The sequence below is a fragment of the Crocuta crocuta genome, unplaced genomic scaffold (genome assembly GCF_008692635.1).
Source record: "Crocuta crocuta isolate KB4526 unplaced genomic scaffold, BGI_CrCroc_1.0 scaffold118, whole genome shotgun sequence".
In the NCBI taxonomy this organism is placed as follows: domain Eukaryota; kingdom Metazoa; phylum Chordata; class Mammalia; order Carnivora; family Hyaenidae; genus Crocuta; species Crocuta crocuta.
The window spans coordinates 5,034,266-5,050,180 of NW_027551558.1; the positions used below are offsets into that span (position 1 = coordinate 5,034,266).

General features: G+C 41.6%; 1 protein-coding gene across 13 annotated transcripts in view; it reads right to left on the reverse strand.

Moving 5' to 3' along the window:
- MAP4K4 (mitogen-activated protein kinase kinase kinase kinase 4) overlaps positions 1-15,915 on the reverse strand; it is a 184,648-nt gene that overhangs the window by 17,860 nt on the left and 150,873 nt on the right. For 2 of the 13 annotated variants that reach the window (XM_077749350.1, XM_077749347.1), the window contains exons 13-24: positions 15,700-15,786; positions 14,915-15,121; positions 13,811-13,972; positions 11,059-11,292; positions 10,036-10,142; positions 8,234-8,385; positions 7,459-7,556; positions 5,279-5,454; positions 4,651-4,771; positions 3,372-3,563; positions 1,188-1,305; positions 706-876 (exon numbers count right to left, since the gene is read on the reverse strand). In XM_077749350.1, the coding sequence (XP_077605476.1) occupies positions 706-876; positions 1,188-1,305; positions 3,372-3,563; positions 4,651-4,771; positions 5,279-5,454; positions 7,459-7,556; positions 8,234-8,385; positions 10,036-10,142; positions 11,059-11,292; positions 13,811-13,972; positions 14,915-15,121; positions 15,700-15,786 (1,825 nt within the window). The remainder of the gene's footprint in view (positions 1-705; positions 877-1,187; positions 1,306-3,371; positions 3,564-4,650; positions 4,772-5,278; positions 5,455-7,458; positions 7,557-8,233; positions 8,386-10,035; positions 10,143-11,058; positions 11,293-13,810; positions 13,973-14,914; positions 15,122-15,699; positions 15,787-15,915) is intronic. The other 11 variants (XM_077749355.1, XM_077749354.1, XM_077749351.1 and 8 more) reach the window with 10 other exon arrangements.

Sequence of the window (15,915 nt, forward strand, 5' to 3'; positions counted from 1 at the left end):
ATTCTCCCTATTAATAAGGACCACAGTGAATGTCTTTCTCATCTTTCTACTTTTTTCTTTACATGAAGAAATAAGAGATTAGCCATCGACTGAAACAAGTTCGTGAAAACACACGTGCCTGCATGATTCTACAGGAGAAGGCTACAAGGGTGGGCATCACAGAAGTCTTCTCACCAGGGGCGCCTGGGTGGCTCAGACGATTGAGCGTTTGACTCTTGGTATTAACTCAGGTTGCGATCTCATGGTTGTGAGATCGAGCCCCGCCACTGGGCTCCAGGCAGAGCAGGGAGCCTGCCAGGGATTATCTCTGTCTCCCCCCACCAACCCCCTCTTTCTCAAAATAAATTAGTAAACATTAAAAAAAAAAAAACAGTTTTCCAACTTAACTGTCAACAATCCTTTAAAAACTCCCCCAAACTGAATGTAAACTGGTGCAGTCCCTCTGGAAAACAGTGTGGAAATTCCTTAAAAAATTAACAATAAGACTCACCTATGACCCAGCAACAGCCCTGCTAGGAATTGACCCAAGGGATACAGGAGTGTTGATGCATAGGAGCANAGGCATGGTGGAGGGCACTTGTGGGGATGAGCACTAGGTGTTATATGGAAACTAACTTGACAACAAACTATCTGTAAAATTAAAAAAATAATAAAAACAAATTAAAAATTAAAAAAAAAGAGCCATAGTAGCAGTATGATACCTACCCCATAAGGCAGCACACAGAATCTCGGAATTAAATCTCTTCTTATATTTACGAATCTCTGGGGTGTCACTCTGTGGCCTAGTATTGGTGGGATTCACATTGACCACTGAGCCCTTCCGGGTAGGATCTTGCCTTATGGCTTCTGGTCTCATTCCATCACAGGAAAATCCCACTAGAACACAGTACATGTGATATTATTTTCTGTACTCATAATGCGCTTGCCTCCCTCCCCTGCTACACCTCAATGAATATTCACATGTTATTACCGACTCTGTCAAGGAAAAGAAATTTGTAAGAAAGATCTATGGGAAAGGAAACGGACTGTGCAGCTCACTGCAAACACGGCAGTGCAAGCGGCATGGGTGTCTGTGTACCCGAGGCCTGAACCTGCAAACCACCACCATGCCATGCCCAAGCCGTCAGAGAGACCAGCACACAGTGACCACATTCTGTCAGCTGCTGTCCTGCTGCTCCTTTACTTACCCACAGAAGTCACTGTTGTCCCACTAGATGGAGAAATCTGTAGTAATCTGGGGTCTATAAAAGGTGTAAAGGAGGAGGAAGATTTGTGTTTCTGGAGTGTGCTACTAGCGGACTGAGTCTGCAATGTAAATTTCAAGTTTATTAATACAAATGACATTAAAAAGATGAACATACATTTCAATCCACTTCTATACTGCACAATTTCCCAGTAGGAAGGCCTATCACTCCTGCTTCGCTCCCCCCAAATCCTCACAGGGGTGCCTCTGCATGGGCACAACACACCCCAACAACAGGCTATTCAACCTGGCACCACCAAGAGCTACATCTCTCTTCAGAAGTATTTTTCATCTAAGACAGCAACGCTGTGAGCTACCGACAAAATCTGTACTTCATGCTCCAAGTTTTTAAATAAATAATTATAATAAAAACTCCTGAAGGATAGGTTTGAAAGGTCTATCTCAATTCATTAATTTCTGACTTTATTCTTCTGCCCAAAAAAAAAGGCCAATTAATCTATGTTGGAATATTGGCAAATCTTTACTTTGTATTATTCATTTTAAAGTGAGCCTCGTGCCAGAAAGTTACAGAAGCTTTGGCTACCCCCGTTTTAGGTGCGTCATCAGTAAACCCGTATCGAACAGGGGCTCATTAGTGAAAAGTGCAAGCAACAAGATACGGCACATTCTTTTGCTCTTTTAGGAACACTAGTGTTTTGGTTAATAGTGTAACTTAAGACAAAAAAAATAACAAAACACAAAGAAAGTGAAACAAATTGTTAAGTGGAAATGTAATGACAATTAAAAACAAAACAAACAGAAAAATAAACTTGCCAGTTTAGTGAGTTAAGGGTTATAGTAAATACTGGACATCAGAGCAAAATGGAGCAAAGTTTAAATATAAATATAAGGAGAAATGTGAGTGTAGGTGGGATATATCGCTAGAGAAAAAAGAACACTTCTGATCAAGTGCTTTCGTCCTGAAACCTTCCGCCCTCCACAGGCAGCTGAGAGTCACCATGTCCTAGAGCCCAACCCAGCCTCGGCTTCCAGGGTCTCTCCTCCCATTGACACAGCTGCCTGCTGGCAAGCTTTCCACCCCATCCTGTGATCAACAGCCAATCCATCCGATGGCCAATCTGATGCAAGCCCACCTTGGAAGCAGTTGACTTGGCCCTGCTTCTCGGAGGGAGAGGATTATTCTGATTCTTTCTAACAAGGGAACCAAAACAGGAGCAGGTAGAGACAGGTTGGCAGTTAAATGTTTACATTAACAAGATTGGCTGAAGCTACTACTACGTGCCACTCTCAACCTCCTTTCGACCATTAGACAAATGCATTTAAACCAAATCTCAAGAAAGCAAACCACTTGTTTAATTTAGTACAGGGTGCTCAAAGTGGACTATGTCACTGCACTTGGGACATAATCTTGTTCCAAAGAGCAAAGCATCACCCAACTAGCACCCAGGATGAGCACCACAGCCAAGCCTTCAAACGAGCACACCAAATTTCCTATTCAAAAATTTAAATTAAAGCATGCTCAGACCTTTGTTCTTCTTAACATTCTAGTTTTCTACATTTCCCTAAGAATCATTTGGCTGTATCTTAAACTCTGTGAGAAGCTGAATTTCAAGGAAAGATGCCCTTTTAACAGGGCTGGTGAATACAAATGAGTAACCAACCAACAATCTCCCCCCCAACAAAAACAAAAAGCAACCCAGCCCTGTTTGAAGGAGACTCCTGTATAGGATAACAAGTTTGTCCAGATTAAGGCCAAGTCTGCTTAATCAAATTTTCTATATTTTACTTAATAGATAAAACGAATGAAAAAGGCAGATTCCACAAATGACTACAAGAATTTCATGCCAAATATGAATCTGAGAACACAGCAAATCATTTTATTTAGACTTTTAAAAAAGTAAACTCAATAAAGAAAGCCATGCAACTACACTCATCTAGAGAAAAGTAAACAGTGAACTGGCAAGTTGAAGGGACATTGATCTAGGGTTAAGGGATTTGTATGCAGATCTGAAACATGTTACTTGGGGTTGGGGAGAAGGGTAGGTGACAGAAGAAAGCAGGGGGAAGGGAGGGGTGAGGGGTGTGGGAAAGGTCTCCTCTGCAAACTAGCTACTAGGCAGTGCTGGTCAAACCCTATGAAAGCAGCCAGCTGTGGTGCGAGACATACCTCATTAGTAGTGAGCTTGTCCTGGGGTGTCTGTGGGGACATGGTGGGTGTCGGCTGGCTGGAGGATGGGGAGGAAGAGGTGGAGGAAGTGGAGGAGGAATGGCTTTGCTGTAAGAGATCTGGCAAGAGGTGAATGCGACCGGCAAAGCCATTGCTCTCATGATGGCTGGCGCGCTTTTGGTCAACTGTACTCTGTAGAAAAAACAGGCACACTCGTCTGGCTCAAGCGCTGCTGAAATTCCCTATGACCCTACTGATAACTGACTTAACGGTGCTGTGTGACTTTTCAAAACTCTGTTAAATTATCAAAGAAGGACCGCAGGAAACTGGCCAGAATTGTTCACACTTCCTCACCGAATGCCTACCTTGAGCCCACAGAACTCAAAGTACCTTATCTGGTGGCCACAGGACTTGCACGGTGACTGCTTGATTGGTTTATCTGCCACACTAGCTGTTGTTACCAAAGCCACTAGCCTTTTTTTTTTTTTCCTTAAAAATCTTTCTGTCTAAAGCTCTAGAGAGTACCCTGTCACTTCTTTGAATCCTGGTCTTTTCCGCGTTCTCCCCACTTTCCATCCGAATGCATTGCCATTGCTTGAAACACACTCAGGAAAAGTCCAAAACACTAGAAAGGCGCCTGTTCTATGTCATGGGAAGCGCATCACTTCTCTGTCTTCTAAGCTAAGAAATGAACAGACGGTTGTAAAACTGAGTAACCCGAACTGAGCACAGCAGGGTGGTACACATTTAATATTCAAGTGAGGAAACTAACGTTTTGGAACGCACAAGAGAGACCTCCCAGCCCTTCTGCTCCACGAGGCCCTCCTGTGACTGATGAGGCTCATCTGCTCTTCAACTGCTCCTGCCCAAGGGCTGCTCCTGCCGAGCACTGCGGCTGCCCAGAGCCGGGAGCTCTCTGCAGAACCTCTGCAGCCGCCCTGCTATAGACCGGGTCTGCCTCCTCATCCTGCACGCTGGCTGCAGGACTCCCCGTGGCCCTGCTACTGCTCAGACACACACTGTGAGAATCGGCGTGGTGCTTGAATGAGGGCTGCCGCAAACATGCAGAGGAGCAGCAATGTGGGGTGGAAAACCGCTAGCTACCTTCTTGGCATGCAGCACACACCTGCCTCCCTAGCCCCCGACACTCTACCCTCTGGGTCTTGTTAACATGAAAACAGATGATGATGTAGAAACAGCATGAGTGAGTGAATGAGCAAGTGGGTTAATGACTACAGGAGAAGCTCTGCCTCTGACAACAAAGAGAAGACACAGGTACCTGGCGAACGATTAGAGTGCCCTCCTTGGATGGGGTCATGGCTGGTTCACTTTCTACATCATCATGGACAATCATGGTTTTCACAGATTCTGTTTCACCATTGCTCAAATTCAGAGATGACCTATCGGAACAAAATTCAGAAGTGAAGGGCCATAATAATCCCATGAGTCGAGAACACCCTGTTTAAGATTTTTCACCTTCCCAAAGGCAGAAGATGAGATCAGGCTACACAGATATAGTTTTCTCAAGGAAAATAAATGCTTAGCTTTTCCCTTTCAGCCAGTATCGTGCTTTTGAGCAAATAATTTAGGATAAATTCTTATGGTTAATGTGGTTCAACCAAAATGAAACTCCTCTTTTGTCGTATCCTGAAATAACGTAACGTAACGTAACATAATATAACATAAAATAAAATAAAATACATGCTGGGGTCCTGGGGAGAGGCACTGACACAGACACGCACACAAGGAGAAGGGGGAAAACCATGAAGGCTGTCTGCTGCTGAATCCAGGAGAACTAAGTGTTACATGGCCATAGTATCAGGATAGGTTTAGAAAACACTGGTTCCAAATGGAAAGAAAGCTCAGTGGAGACACTCTCAGCTCTCTAAAATACACCAACGACTGACGCTGCTCTGGTGTCCTCTGGTCCAGAGGTGGGTTCCTCAGGCCCTTCTTGATCTACGTCATCATCTTCCTCATCTGTTGTCCCTGACTCTTCACTGGATGAGGAGTAGTCTGTCACTTTGTGTGGCGGTCGCACATCTTCTACTGCTCGAAGTTCTTTAGCCAGTGCAGTCAAATCCTAATGCACAGGACAAAAAAGAGAGTAAGGCAAAGGGGCACACGCAGGGGGCAACGGGGGGGAAACAGCAAATTAGGAGACATTCTTCATTTTAACTACTGATAAGAGCCACAACATCAATTTTGTAATATTTACCAGTATAATTAATAGGAAGGTGAGCTCTTCAAGGTTTTGAAAGGAAAAAAAAAATAAAAAGCTAAAGATGTGGCACACAGTTCAAATCTCACAACAATAAAAACCAATCTGCTTACACTAAGGTAATAGTGTTTTTTAAAAACTAAACATAAAATTCTAGATCAACAAGTGTGTGAAGGCAAATCCTTGGAGTTCTGCCCATATAACAAAGTCTTCTCTGAAGAAGACTATCCAAAAAGTAAGATTTTAGTTAAAAAGGGTTGACTGAAAGTTTTTATTGGGCAAACTTGTTATTTTTAACAATTTCAAAGCTAAAAAAGGGAGTATAGTATTCATATCTCCCTTCATGGACTGTTAACAAGTTGCCACATTCCTAAGAAGGTCCATGGCACAGAAAGTGAGGAAGTGGTGGCAGTGTGTGCAGCTGTGGACAGGAGGTGAGGCGCGCTTCCCAGGCGCCACCTTACCCACACGTCCCCGCAACACTGCCAACAAATATGAACATCAGACACAACGGAAATTCATGTTAAAAGATACTGTTCAAAAGGAGCTTCATTTCCTTTTACCCTTCCATACTGAGATATTTTAATACACAATTTTCCAAATATAATTTTCAAGTGTAATTACTATTTATACTCCACATTTTCATATAAAAGTCTAAAGTTTCTACTTGGGAATTACATTTGGAAGTAATGACTTTTTTAAAAGGCAGGCTATATAGTCACTTTTCCTTTTTAGCAGTTCCATCTGAGTTTCCTGCTCCACAGGTAAGAATATCTTGTACTTTTTGAGCTTAAGCGTCTGAAGTAACTGTACTGGACCTCAAGTTTTACTATTTCATGATTACAACTGTAGCTTTTTAAGAAGTGATTTTTAGAAGCTGTATTTAATAATAAATGTATGCAGTAAATTCTTTGTTAGAAAGATAAAGCAGAAGTCTAGGACTTTTGAATTCTAGAAAAGAACAAAAAGGCAAGCTGAGGGAGGAAAGGAAACGTAGATAGATTGTAAGCTAAATTGGAGAGGCAGCTGGAATGTTGTTCTGCTGCAGACTCTTTCAGAGACAGGGCTTACCACTTCACCCTTCGGTGCAGCAGCGGTTTCAGCGAGCCGGAGAAGCCGTCAGTGATGAAGAATGCACAGCGCAAGGAAGCATGGGAGAAAGGGGAGTGAGGGGAAGTACAGAAATCAATTCAAGCAAGAAATCAAAATTCCAAAAGGCTTAAAATCCCACAATGAGCACAGTTACATGGTCAGTTAATGCAACAAGGATTAAAGGCCAAGTGTAAGGAAGTCACAATTGTCATTCCTGGTATCAAAAGGCAGAATTTAAATAATAGGTGAACTGAAGAAGGTAAAGTGAAAAAAGTTTACTCTACAAGACAATTTTGGGGCACCTAAGTGGTTGAGTTGTTTAAGCGTCCGACACTTTTGGATTTCAGTTCAGGTCATGATCCCAAGGTTGTGGGATTAAGCCTTATGTTGGGCTCTACACCGAATGTGCTATCTGCTTGAGATTTTCTCTCTCTGCCACTCCCACTCAAAATTAATTTTTAAAAAAATTAAAAAAAATTTTAAAGCCAGTTTTGCAAATGCCCAACTCATCAAGAATACATAAAGGTTAACGCTGAGCAAAGAGGTAAAAATAAAAAGGCTTTTCTTTTTTCTGTATTTTTTTGGGGGAAAAAAAGGACTATAGTAGTGGGGTGTGGGTATGCACAGGTGTGTATGAAGACATGGCACTCCTTCTAAGTCCTCAGATTTGTTAGGGAGCCCCCATAAAAAGGACAGCAGGCCTCCTAACCATATATTTTTAAGAGATCTCACTCAATCTTGGAATAAGTAAAATTGATTTTGTAGAATTCTTACAGCAGGTTTGAGAGGTCTAAAAACTTCCTTCTTATCTTCAGGTTTTTTCACTGCATTTTCAAGGCGCTGAGATGGGGAACCTTCAGATTTGGATGATGCTGTGAAATTCAAGAGACAAGATAGACAGAAACAGATAAACACAGAGAAGTGCATCATATAAAGCTGACCCAGCCCACTCAGCCTTTGTCTCCCTTCCCTAAGCTCCGCCCACTTCTGCTAGCCCCACTCATGGCAGGCCTTCTTTGCACACAGGTGTGACTCTGCTTAACGTGTATTCATAATGCCTTGTTACGTTATGTCAAATAATATACTAGAGGGAACTTTCACTAACTTAATATTTTGACAGTTAAAATAACCAGTAATGATGACAGCATGGATGGGAGTCTACATTCAAAGAAGTGGGTTCAAATCCCAGCTCGGACATTTAGCTAATCATCTTGGACAATAAGTTATCAATCTCACTAAACTGCAGTTGCTTTAATCTCTAAAATGGAGACATAATACATCTCTCTCTCTCTCTCATGGGGTTATTTTAAGGATTAAAAGAGATAATGCATATAAAGTGTTCACAGTGCGAGGCATGTGTAAGCTCTCAAAAGTGAACTCTTTATTATTAAAATTACGGTAGTATTAGCAACCTGTACTGAAACACTGTTTTGTGATACGTAGCTGTGAAAAAAACCACAGGCCTTTTTACATGATTAAAAAGGATCTCCAACACACAATCATAGCCTAATACTGTTAATGAGGGAAGGGAAATACAAAGGCATCCTACATCTCACTCTGAAGCGCTCCCCAGAGCCACTCTGAGACCCAGGGTGGGACCCAGGCTGGGATCCAGAGTTGCTGGACCCAGAGGAGCTGCCACTGCCAGGCCGGGGCACCAGCTTCTCCACTCTCTCCCACAGCAGTCTGGGCTCAATACTGCTGTAGAAAAGAAGAGAGAATAGTGAATGCATTATCCCAAGATCAAATTATAAACAGATGCATGATGTGTCCATCGATGTCTCTGAAATGTAGCTATGATGAGAAAAAATGGCAACATTTAACATTTAAACAGCATTTAACATTGAATTCACCAAAAGTTAATTAGGTTATTCATGGATTTTACCTCAGATATCCTTTTTAAAATTCAAGTATAGTTGACACATGTTACACTGGTTTGGGGTATACAAAGTATCTCAGATAATCTTATATCAAAAATGTTAAATGACAGGCTACCATTAGCAGACCCCACATCTTAATCACAACGGACAGAAAATGCTACTGTTCAGTCTGAAAGTATTACTATTTCTGTCACAGCTACAAACTCAGTTTCTTATTATTAAAAATTCTACTTATGTAATCACACACAAAATTATGCCATTCTCATTGTCCATAAATGCCTTCAAGAGCCAACATTTATGCAGCATACTCCTCTGGATGGGCTGTGTTAGAAATGCGGCAGAGAGCACAGGCTCTGCAGGACCCTGGCCGCAGATGCAATCAGAGCACAAATTTGCTAGGTTACAATTAATACACAGACTTTGTCACAGGAGAATCCCACAGTCCACCCTGATCATTTAAGGACTAAGAAGGCTCTTTGTAGCTTCTGGCCCGTTATCCATCTCAGCACTTCAAGTTCTAAAAGGGTCAATGTGCAGAAGACTGACTCCAGAGGTTTGGTGATGATCAACACAAAACAGTCAGCATAGTGCCCTGATCAACACAAAACAGTCAGCATAGTGCCCTTCCCTTCACCTAGGATGGCAGTGGCCAATGGAAATCAGGGAGAGGATGGAAATACTCAAGAGCTGAGTAGTGTAACATGATAGCCATACCTGCACGTGGCTAGTGCGTGTACGAAATGGGACTAGCGTAGCTAAGGAAAGTAACTTTTAATTTTACTGAATTTAAGTTAAATTCAAATTTAAATAGCTGTTCAGCCATTTTAAAAAGCAGTACGGGGCGCCTGGGTGGCTTAGTCGGTTAAGCGTCCGACTTTCGCTTAGGTCATGATCTCGCGGTTCGTGGGTTCGAGCCCCGCGTCGGGCTCTGTGCTGACTGCCGGCTCAGAGCCTGGAGCCTGTTTCAGTCTGTGACTCCCTCTCTCTCTGACCCTCCCCTGCTCACGCTGTCTCTCTCTCTCTCCTAGAAATAAATAAAAAATATTAAAAAAATAAATAAATAAAAATAAAAAAATAAAAAAAAAAATAAAAAGCAGTACAGCTCTACAACCTAAAAATATTATTTGGTTAACTCACTAGTTTTTTATAGACTGCAAGTCAACCGTGGACTTTCTTTAGTCTGTGATTTCCACAGCACTCCAAAGGTATGAGGACATCCATTAGAGGATAAACTCCCTCAGGTTACAGTAACAGACAGGGAGTTTTCATTTCAAAACTGGATTCAGACTGTCTTTTCACCAGAGACCAGTTTGCTATTATTCATGATAATGGATGTCCTAGCAGTTTTCTTTTATAAGCTGATAATCTCTTTGGCCCAGACGGTACCATGCTTATGAGCATTTTTATGAAAACAAACATGATGGAATATGCTGCACAGTACACCTATTCTTAAGCCTCCCTCTTCTCTTACCTGGTAGAGTTTCTTTGACCTGCTTGACTATTTTGCTGTCCACTGCCTTGCAGTGGGGAATCCCGACGCGACAGAACAGGGGAACGAGATGTTGTCCTCACAGGAACCTTGGGGTAGAAAAATATAGCAATTAAATTATTGAAAATGAGAAGCAAAAAGATTCCCTACCAAAACATATTTTTACAACAGTCCGAATTATGTGAGCCTTTCTATCACTACCCCGATCCCTGATCCTTCTCTGCCCTCCACTGATACAATATGATAGAGAAAATTTAAGTTAAAGGCATCAGAGGAGCCAAGACAAACAGCCTTTGTACACTTCTGTAACATTTAAATGATGTTTGTACTGAAGCTTGGTGGCAGGGGACATACAAAGCATTTTGCTGAGATAATGTGAGAATCAGGAAAATAAGCTCAAAGAAACCAAACAATGGTCTACAAACGGATCAGTAGGAAATGAAGATTGGTAGGAAGCAAGAAAATATTCAGAGGAAGCAAATTCCAAGTGGAGGAAAAAATTTACGAAATGAAAAAGTGCCTTGAGTTTAATTTCACCATTAATTACAAAATAAAAAACTGAAAAACAAAAATCCTTCAATTTAAAAAGAAAAAAAACATTTTTTGGAAATGTTTAAGTTTTTCTTAAAAGACCTTTTCTGAAAATTTTGATAATCATTAAAGTTGCAAAACTATTTACAGCTTTTGTGTAAACGTGTAAGACAGCTGCTAAAATACATTTCGATTCTTCTTGTTCTAGAAGTATATTCTTTATAGACTTACTCATCTATTATTCTGTTACTTTGTGCTTAAGTATAGCATTAACAACAACCATAAAAAGCTAACTGGTCACTTGCTGAATATAATTCCCTAACTATGGAACTCTCCCCACTGTAAAAACTTCCTTTGAAGTTTCATTGCCCCTTCATTCTGGTGAAATCATCATACCCTTAATTAAAATAAATAATTTTTTAAAAAATAACGAAATGGAAAAAAGAAGCACACATCTGTCTTTCTGCTTCTTACCCTTGGAGGCACCTCGTCACTGTCTGATCTAGACCAAGCCTTTTGGGTGGGGTCAGGTACCTCCGACTTAGAGTCAGAACTCTGACTTAGCACCTCACTGCGGGAAGGTGGACATGGGTCCTGAGAGCGAAGATGGTGGTGTGCAAATTTGGGAGGAGAAGGGTCACTGAAGGAATGGGATCGCGAGACAGGGGAAACATTGTTCTTGAGAGATGCCAGGTGGGACCACTGTACCTTACAAGAAAACAAAACACAAAACATTCAATGCGTTCTGCATAAAACGCTTCTCTGGTCAATACCAAATCCAAAACAAGAAGTAGGAGAAGGCAAACTGGGGCAATACAGTACTCGGTAAGTGAAGCAGCGGAACAGTTATACTTCTAAGTGAAGAAGCAGGCTGGGGAACACAATACACAGAAAAAAGCAAATGTACATTTATAAAGAAAACTCTTTTAATATCCAGAGTAACATTACAGATAGCAGTAAACACAAAGATTAAGGAAACAAAATGAAACACAAAAAAACCTCACAGACTTCTAGCCCTAAAAGGGAGGACAAGGTGCTACATGCACATCCATGTCAAAGCAGAGAGTGGACAGGCAGAGAGAGGGAGAAAAGAAAAATCACAAGACAGGCACTGCCATACATGCAGACCTATCTATCCATCCTCCCATCAGCTGGCCTTGTAAGATTTCAGACCAAATAACCACAGAACACACTTAACGAGCAAAGACAAACCCCTTATGTGCTGGCAGACTACAGTAATACAACTTAAAAATAGCCAACTTTTCAAATACACCAATGATTTTGCTTCTTTCTTCTCTCAAGTCCTAAAACACTGATGCCTTAGAGATTTCTATACATGTTCATAGTAGTTAGGAGAAAAGGAATTTTGGTTTATTTAGGAATACTATCATTCCCTCTGCTGAGTGCTGCTGGAGTATGCCTTCTACTTGACCACTGAAGAAATAAAACAACTACTTGTCACCTGAGTTAATCTGGTTGCTTTTAAGTTGGGAAAACAATCTCCAAAATAATCTGTATTTTCTTTATTATCTTAGATTGCAATTTTGCAATTTATATAATTCTAGCTATCTATCACATCAATGCATTTAATGAGAACTAAAAATACCAAATGACAACTGGTTCAACTTTTCTCAATGCAAGATTCAGAATAAGTCCCAGGTCATGATTTCTAGGAGAGGGACAAATTCCACTTATTGGCATAAGCCCAGACTGCTAAAATGTTCCAAATTTTCAGCTGGCAATGTGAAACAAAGCATTATATGCAACTATAATAAAAAATGGGTTTAAAAATAGAATCCTACATGAATAGTCTCCTCAAAGAATGTTTTCATAAGCACAGGTTTCAGCCCAAAGCAATGTTAGGTAAAAAGAGGAAAAGGGAGACTGTAATCATCAATATAAAAAAGTAGCCTACGTAATTCAGAAACTCCTATTTTCTAAGTTGTTAGTGGTCAAATAGATAAAAATTTTATATTTGTTGTAAATTTAACTTTCAGAATAAAACCTTTCGTCCTAGACTCTTCATACAAGTGTTGTCAAACAAGCCAATTGCACCAGTCCCTCTTCCCTTCCCTCTCCCTCCTTTTAACCTGTCCTGCTTTCCTCGCCATCTCGCTTGTGGCTCAGCTCTTCTGTGACTCAAGAAACTGCTGACCCCATGTAAATTCCTCCCTGTCCCCTAATGCCCCTCATCCCCACAAACACATCCTTCACTTATTAGGTCTGGTTTTTCTTTTCTTTTCTTTCTTCTTCTTCTTCTTAACAACTCCTCCATACTGGGATTATTTGTTATAAAGCATGTTCAAATTCTCACTTGGATTTTTTTCTGAACACCACAGCTACTCCGATCACAAGAATATGAACTTTTGCCTCCTAATACATGCAAGCATCCATGACAAGTAAACTCAGGCTTCTAGGGGTCAAATGTGTAAAAGTCAATTATTTTCAGTAAAAGAATGGGAATCTGTGTTTTAAGGACCTCTCAGATATTGGACATCAATAATCCCTGCTATTAATGTTCTTCTCTGGACAGGACAGAGGTTTCTTTTAACCACACAGCACTCAGCCCAGGGGGTCTCCCCCACCTACATAAGGCAGAATGCTGTGATCAACCCAATGAAAGGTCATGATCTTTACCCTGACCTACTTCAGGGAAATGCACACAGAACCTACCAGATCGTATCTTCTTTTGGATCTTGAACTTTTTGAGAATATAATGAAAGGCCCTTTTCCCAGAAAAATATGTACATTTGGACAAACCAAGAAATTCTACATGTAACTTCAATTGCGCAGTCACCAGCTTTCTAAAAGCCCATTCATGCAACTGGCCAGGAACGAAGGATCAAAGGTTATTAAGAAAAGGTTCTGGTTCTCCATCTACGTACTTATGATACTAACTTTCTAAAAACCAACCTGAAAAAATGTTGAATTAGGGAAAGAAGGCATTTGTTTATGAGCATCTGAGTTAGGAAAGACAAAAAGACTAAAAGAAGAAATCTCTGAATCTAGATATCCTTGGTAAGTATAACAAAAATCTTTTTTAAAAATCCTTCTTTTCTCTATCAGCTGAGGGTGTATCACCTGGAAGTTCATTTAAAATTACTCCTGCTAATCTCTTTTCTTTCTAAATGTGGTAACAAACCAAACCGTGAACATTACAAGCAGGCCCATGGCTTAGTGAACCACTGTGAGTCACCTCAGCCCACAGCCACTGGGCTATTGCTACCTGTGGCTCAGCTGGTCTCTGCAGGGCAGGATGCACAGACTCGGAGTTGCCATTGGAAAAAGACTCTGATCTGGAAGGCACTGGTGGCTCCAATACTCTGCCTGTCTGCTTAGACTGGGCTTCAGGGGAGCTGTGGTTAGTTTTCCTAAATCTATCTTCCACCTGCATCAGAGAATTAGAAGACATAACTCAGTGTTAGTAAGGAAAAGCAGAGATCCCAAAGAAAGTCTGAGAGTGGAAGGGCCCTAGAGAGAAATTTTCTCTTTTCTCTAACTACAAGAAAAGAAAGGAGACAAATATAATAGGGCTAAAATTTGATTTGAGATAAAGAAATATGAAGATAAAAATTAAGCTTTTAAAATCTCCTCCTGGGAAGAATTCTAAGATTGTATATGACAATAAACTAGAAGAAAGAAAATGAATGTCACAACCAACTACATCAATGGATTAGGGTTAAAAGATTATCATCATGAATTCAAAACACATTTCATCATACCAAAACAAAGGCATTCTAGGATAAGCAGAACGCTTGCTCCTAGAATCTACTATCAGTGAGGGTGAGACGTGGTGGAAGGGTGCCACCTACAGGCCATGTTTCAACACACTCCAGAAGCCAACCGGCTCCTGGGGTCCCTAGTATTCCGGAACAGTTACTGCTTCGCTACATCCTTACCAGGAGGCCCTAGGTGGCCCAAATGCACCCATTTCATTAACAAACCACAATCTTTGACAAGTCAGTAAAATTGGGCTACAGGCACCGTGCATTTTCATGGTGGTTTTGGAAAAATAGTTAACCAGGCCACCATCCCCTCATGTACATTTTAAGAATGATTTTGCTATCCAATCTTCCCCATGTTTAGTTTAGTGTTCACTTTACCAAGATTTGTAACAGAGACACTCTGATCTATGGAGAAAAGACCAAGCAGATAAGAGATCTCAGGCAAGTGTCCTTTCACTTGTATGAACCATATTTTCTCGGCTAGAAAACCAAAAGAGTGTGCCCATTTAGGCTTACTATTACACAGTTCCTAAGAGTCATTCTATGACCTCCCAGGGAATGAGCAATACGGGATCCATATTTAAGCAACAAAGGATAGAAAATACCTCTCGGGTTCTGTCAGCAGGCTCATAGTGGGGCTTAGGCTCTGGAGCGTGATAGCTTGGCTTGCTCCTGTCCTGCTGCGGTGGCTGCTGCTGCTGCGGCCTCCTGTGGTCATGCTGTAGAGACAGGAGATATGCTTGTTCTTGTTGCAACTGCCTCTGGAGCCTCTCTGCCTGCCGGTGCTCCTCCATCTCCCGCCATCGGCACTCCTTGGAGAGGGAGAGGAGAATACTAAATCTATGGGACACTGCACGACTCGCCTCTTCTCTGGAGTCATTCTCAACTTTTCACAAAGACCATCCCTTTTGTCCCCCTTGTTTTATAACAGAGCAAAATGACCGGGATTTTAAAATAGCATATTACCTGCGGAAAAATCTGACAGCTTGTTGCTAACCATAATATCACTGGACAGAGAGAGAATTCAATTAAAAGCTGGTTCTGGTGGTTTCAAAAGTTAGTGTACTAGGCAAAAATCCTATGGCATGTGCTTTGAACTGTCAGCCCTTGGCATGCTAGTTTGCTCACCAAATGCCAAGTTCTGTTCAAAACCGTGCTGTCTACCAAAGAGAACAGTTAACTCTTTAACAGGAAATACATCGGTAAAGAGAAGCCACCTCAAAATGTGCCCAAAGCAGCATGACCACGGAGGACGTCTCCGTTTGAGCCTGTCAGCCCACAACGCTAACCAGAATGGTCTGGTGAGCACCACGGCTCTGCCCAAAGCTGAGGGGAGGGACAGAGAAAGGAGCCCTACCGCTACGGAACGGGACAGGTACGGGGGCGTTACCAGTAACACGGCCTGCTCCTGGAGCAGCTGCTGCTGAAGGGCCTCCAAGTGCCGCTGCTCCTCTTCTAGCTGCCGCCTGATATACTCCTGTCACACAGAAATTACCCAGCCATCAATTTACCCCAAAGGAGAGCGTCAGAACCACCTGAACAGAGCACCAAGAACCATGTGCCCCAATGGTCTTCAGCAGTAATTCACTTAGTGATGACTATGTTA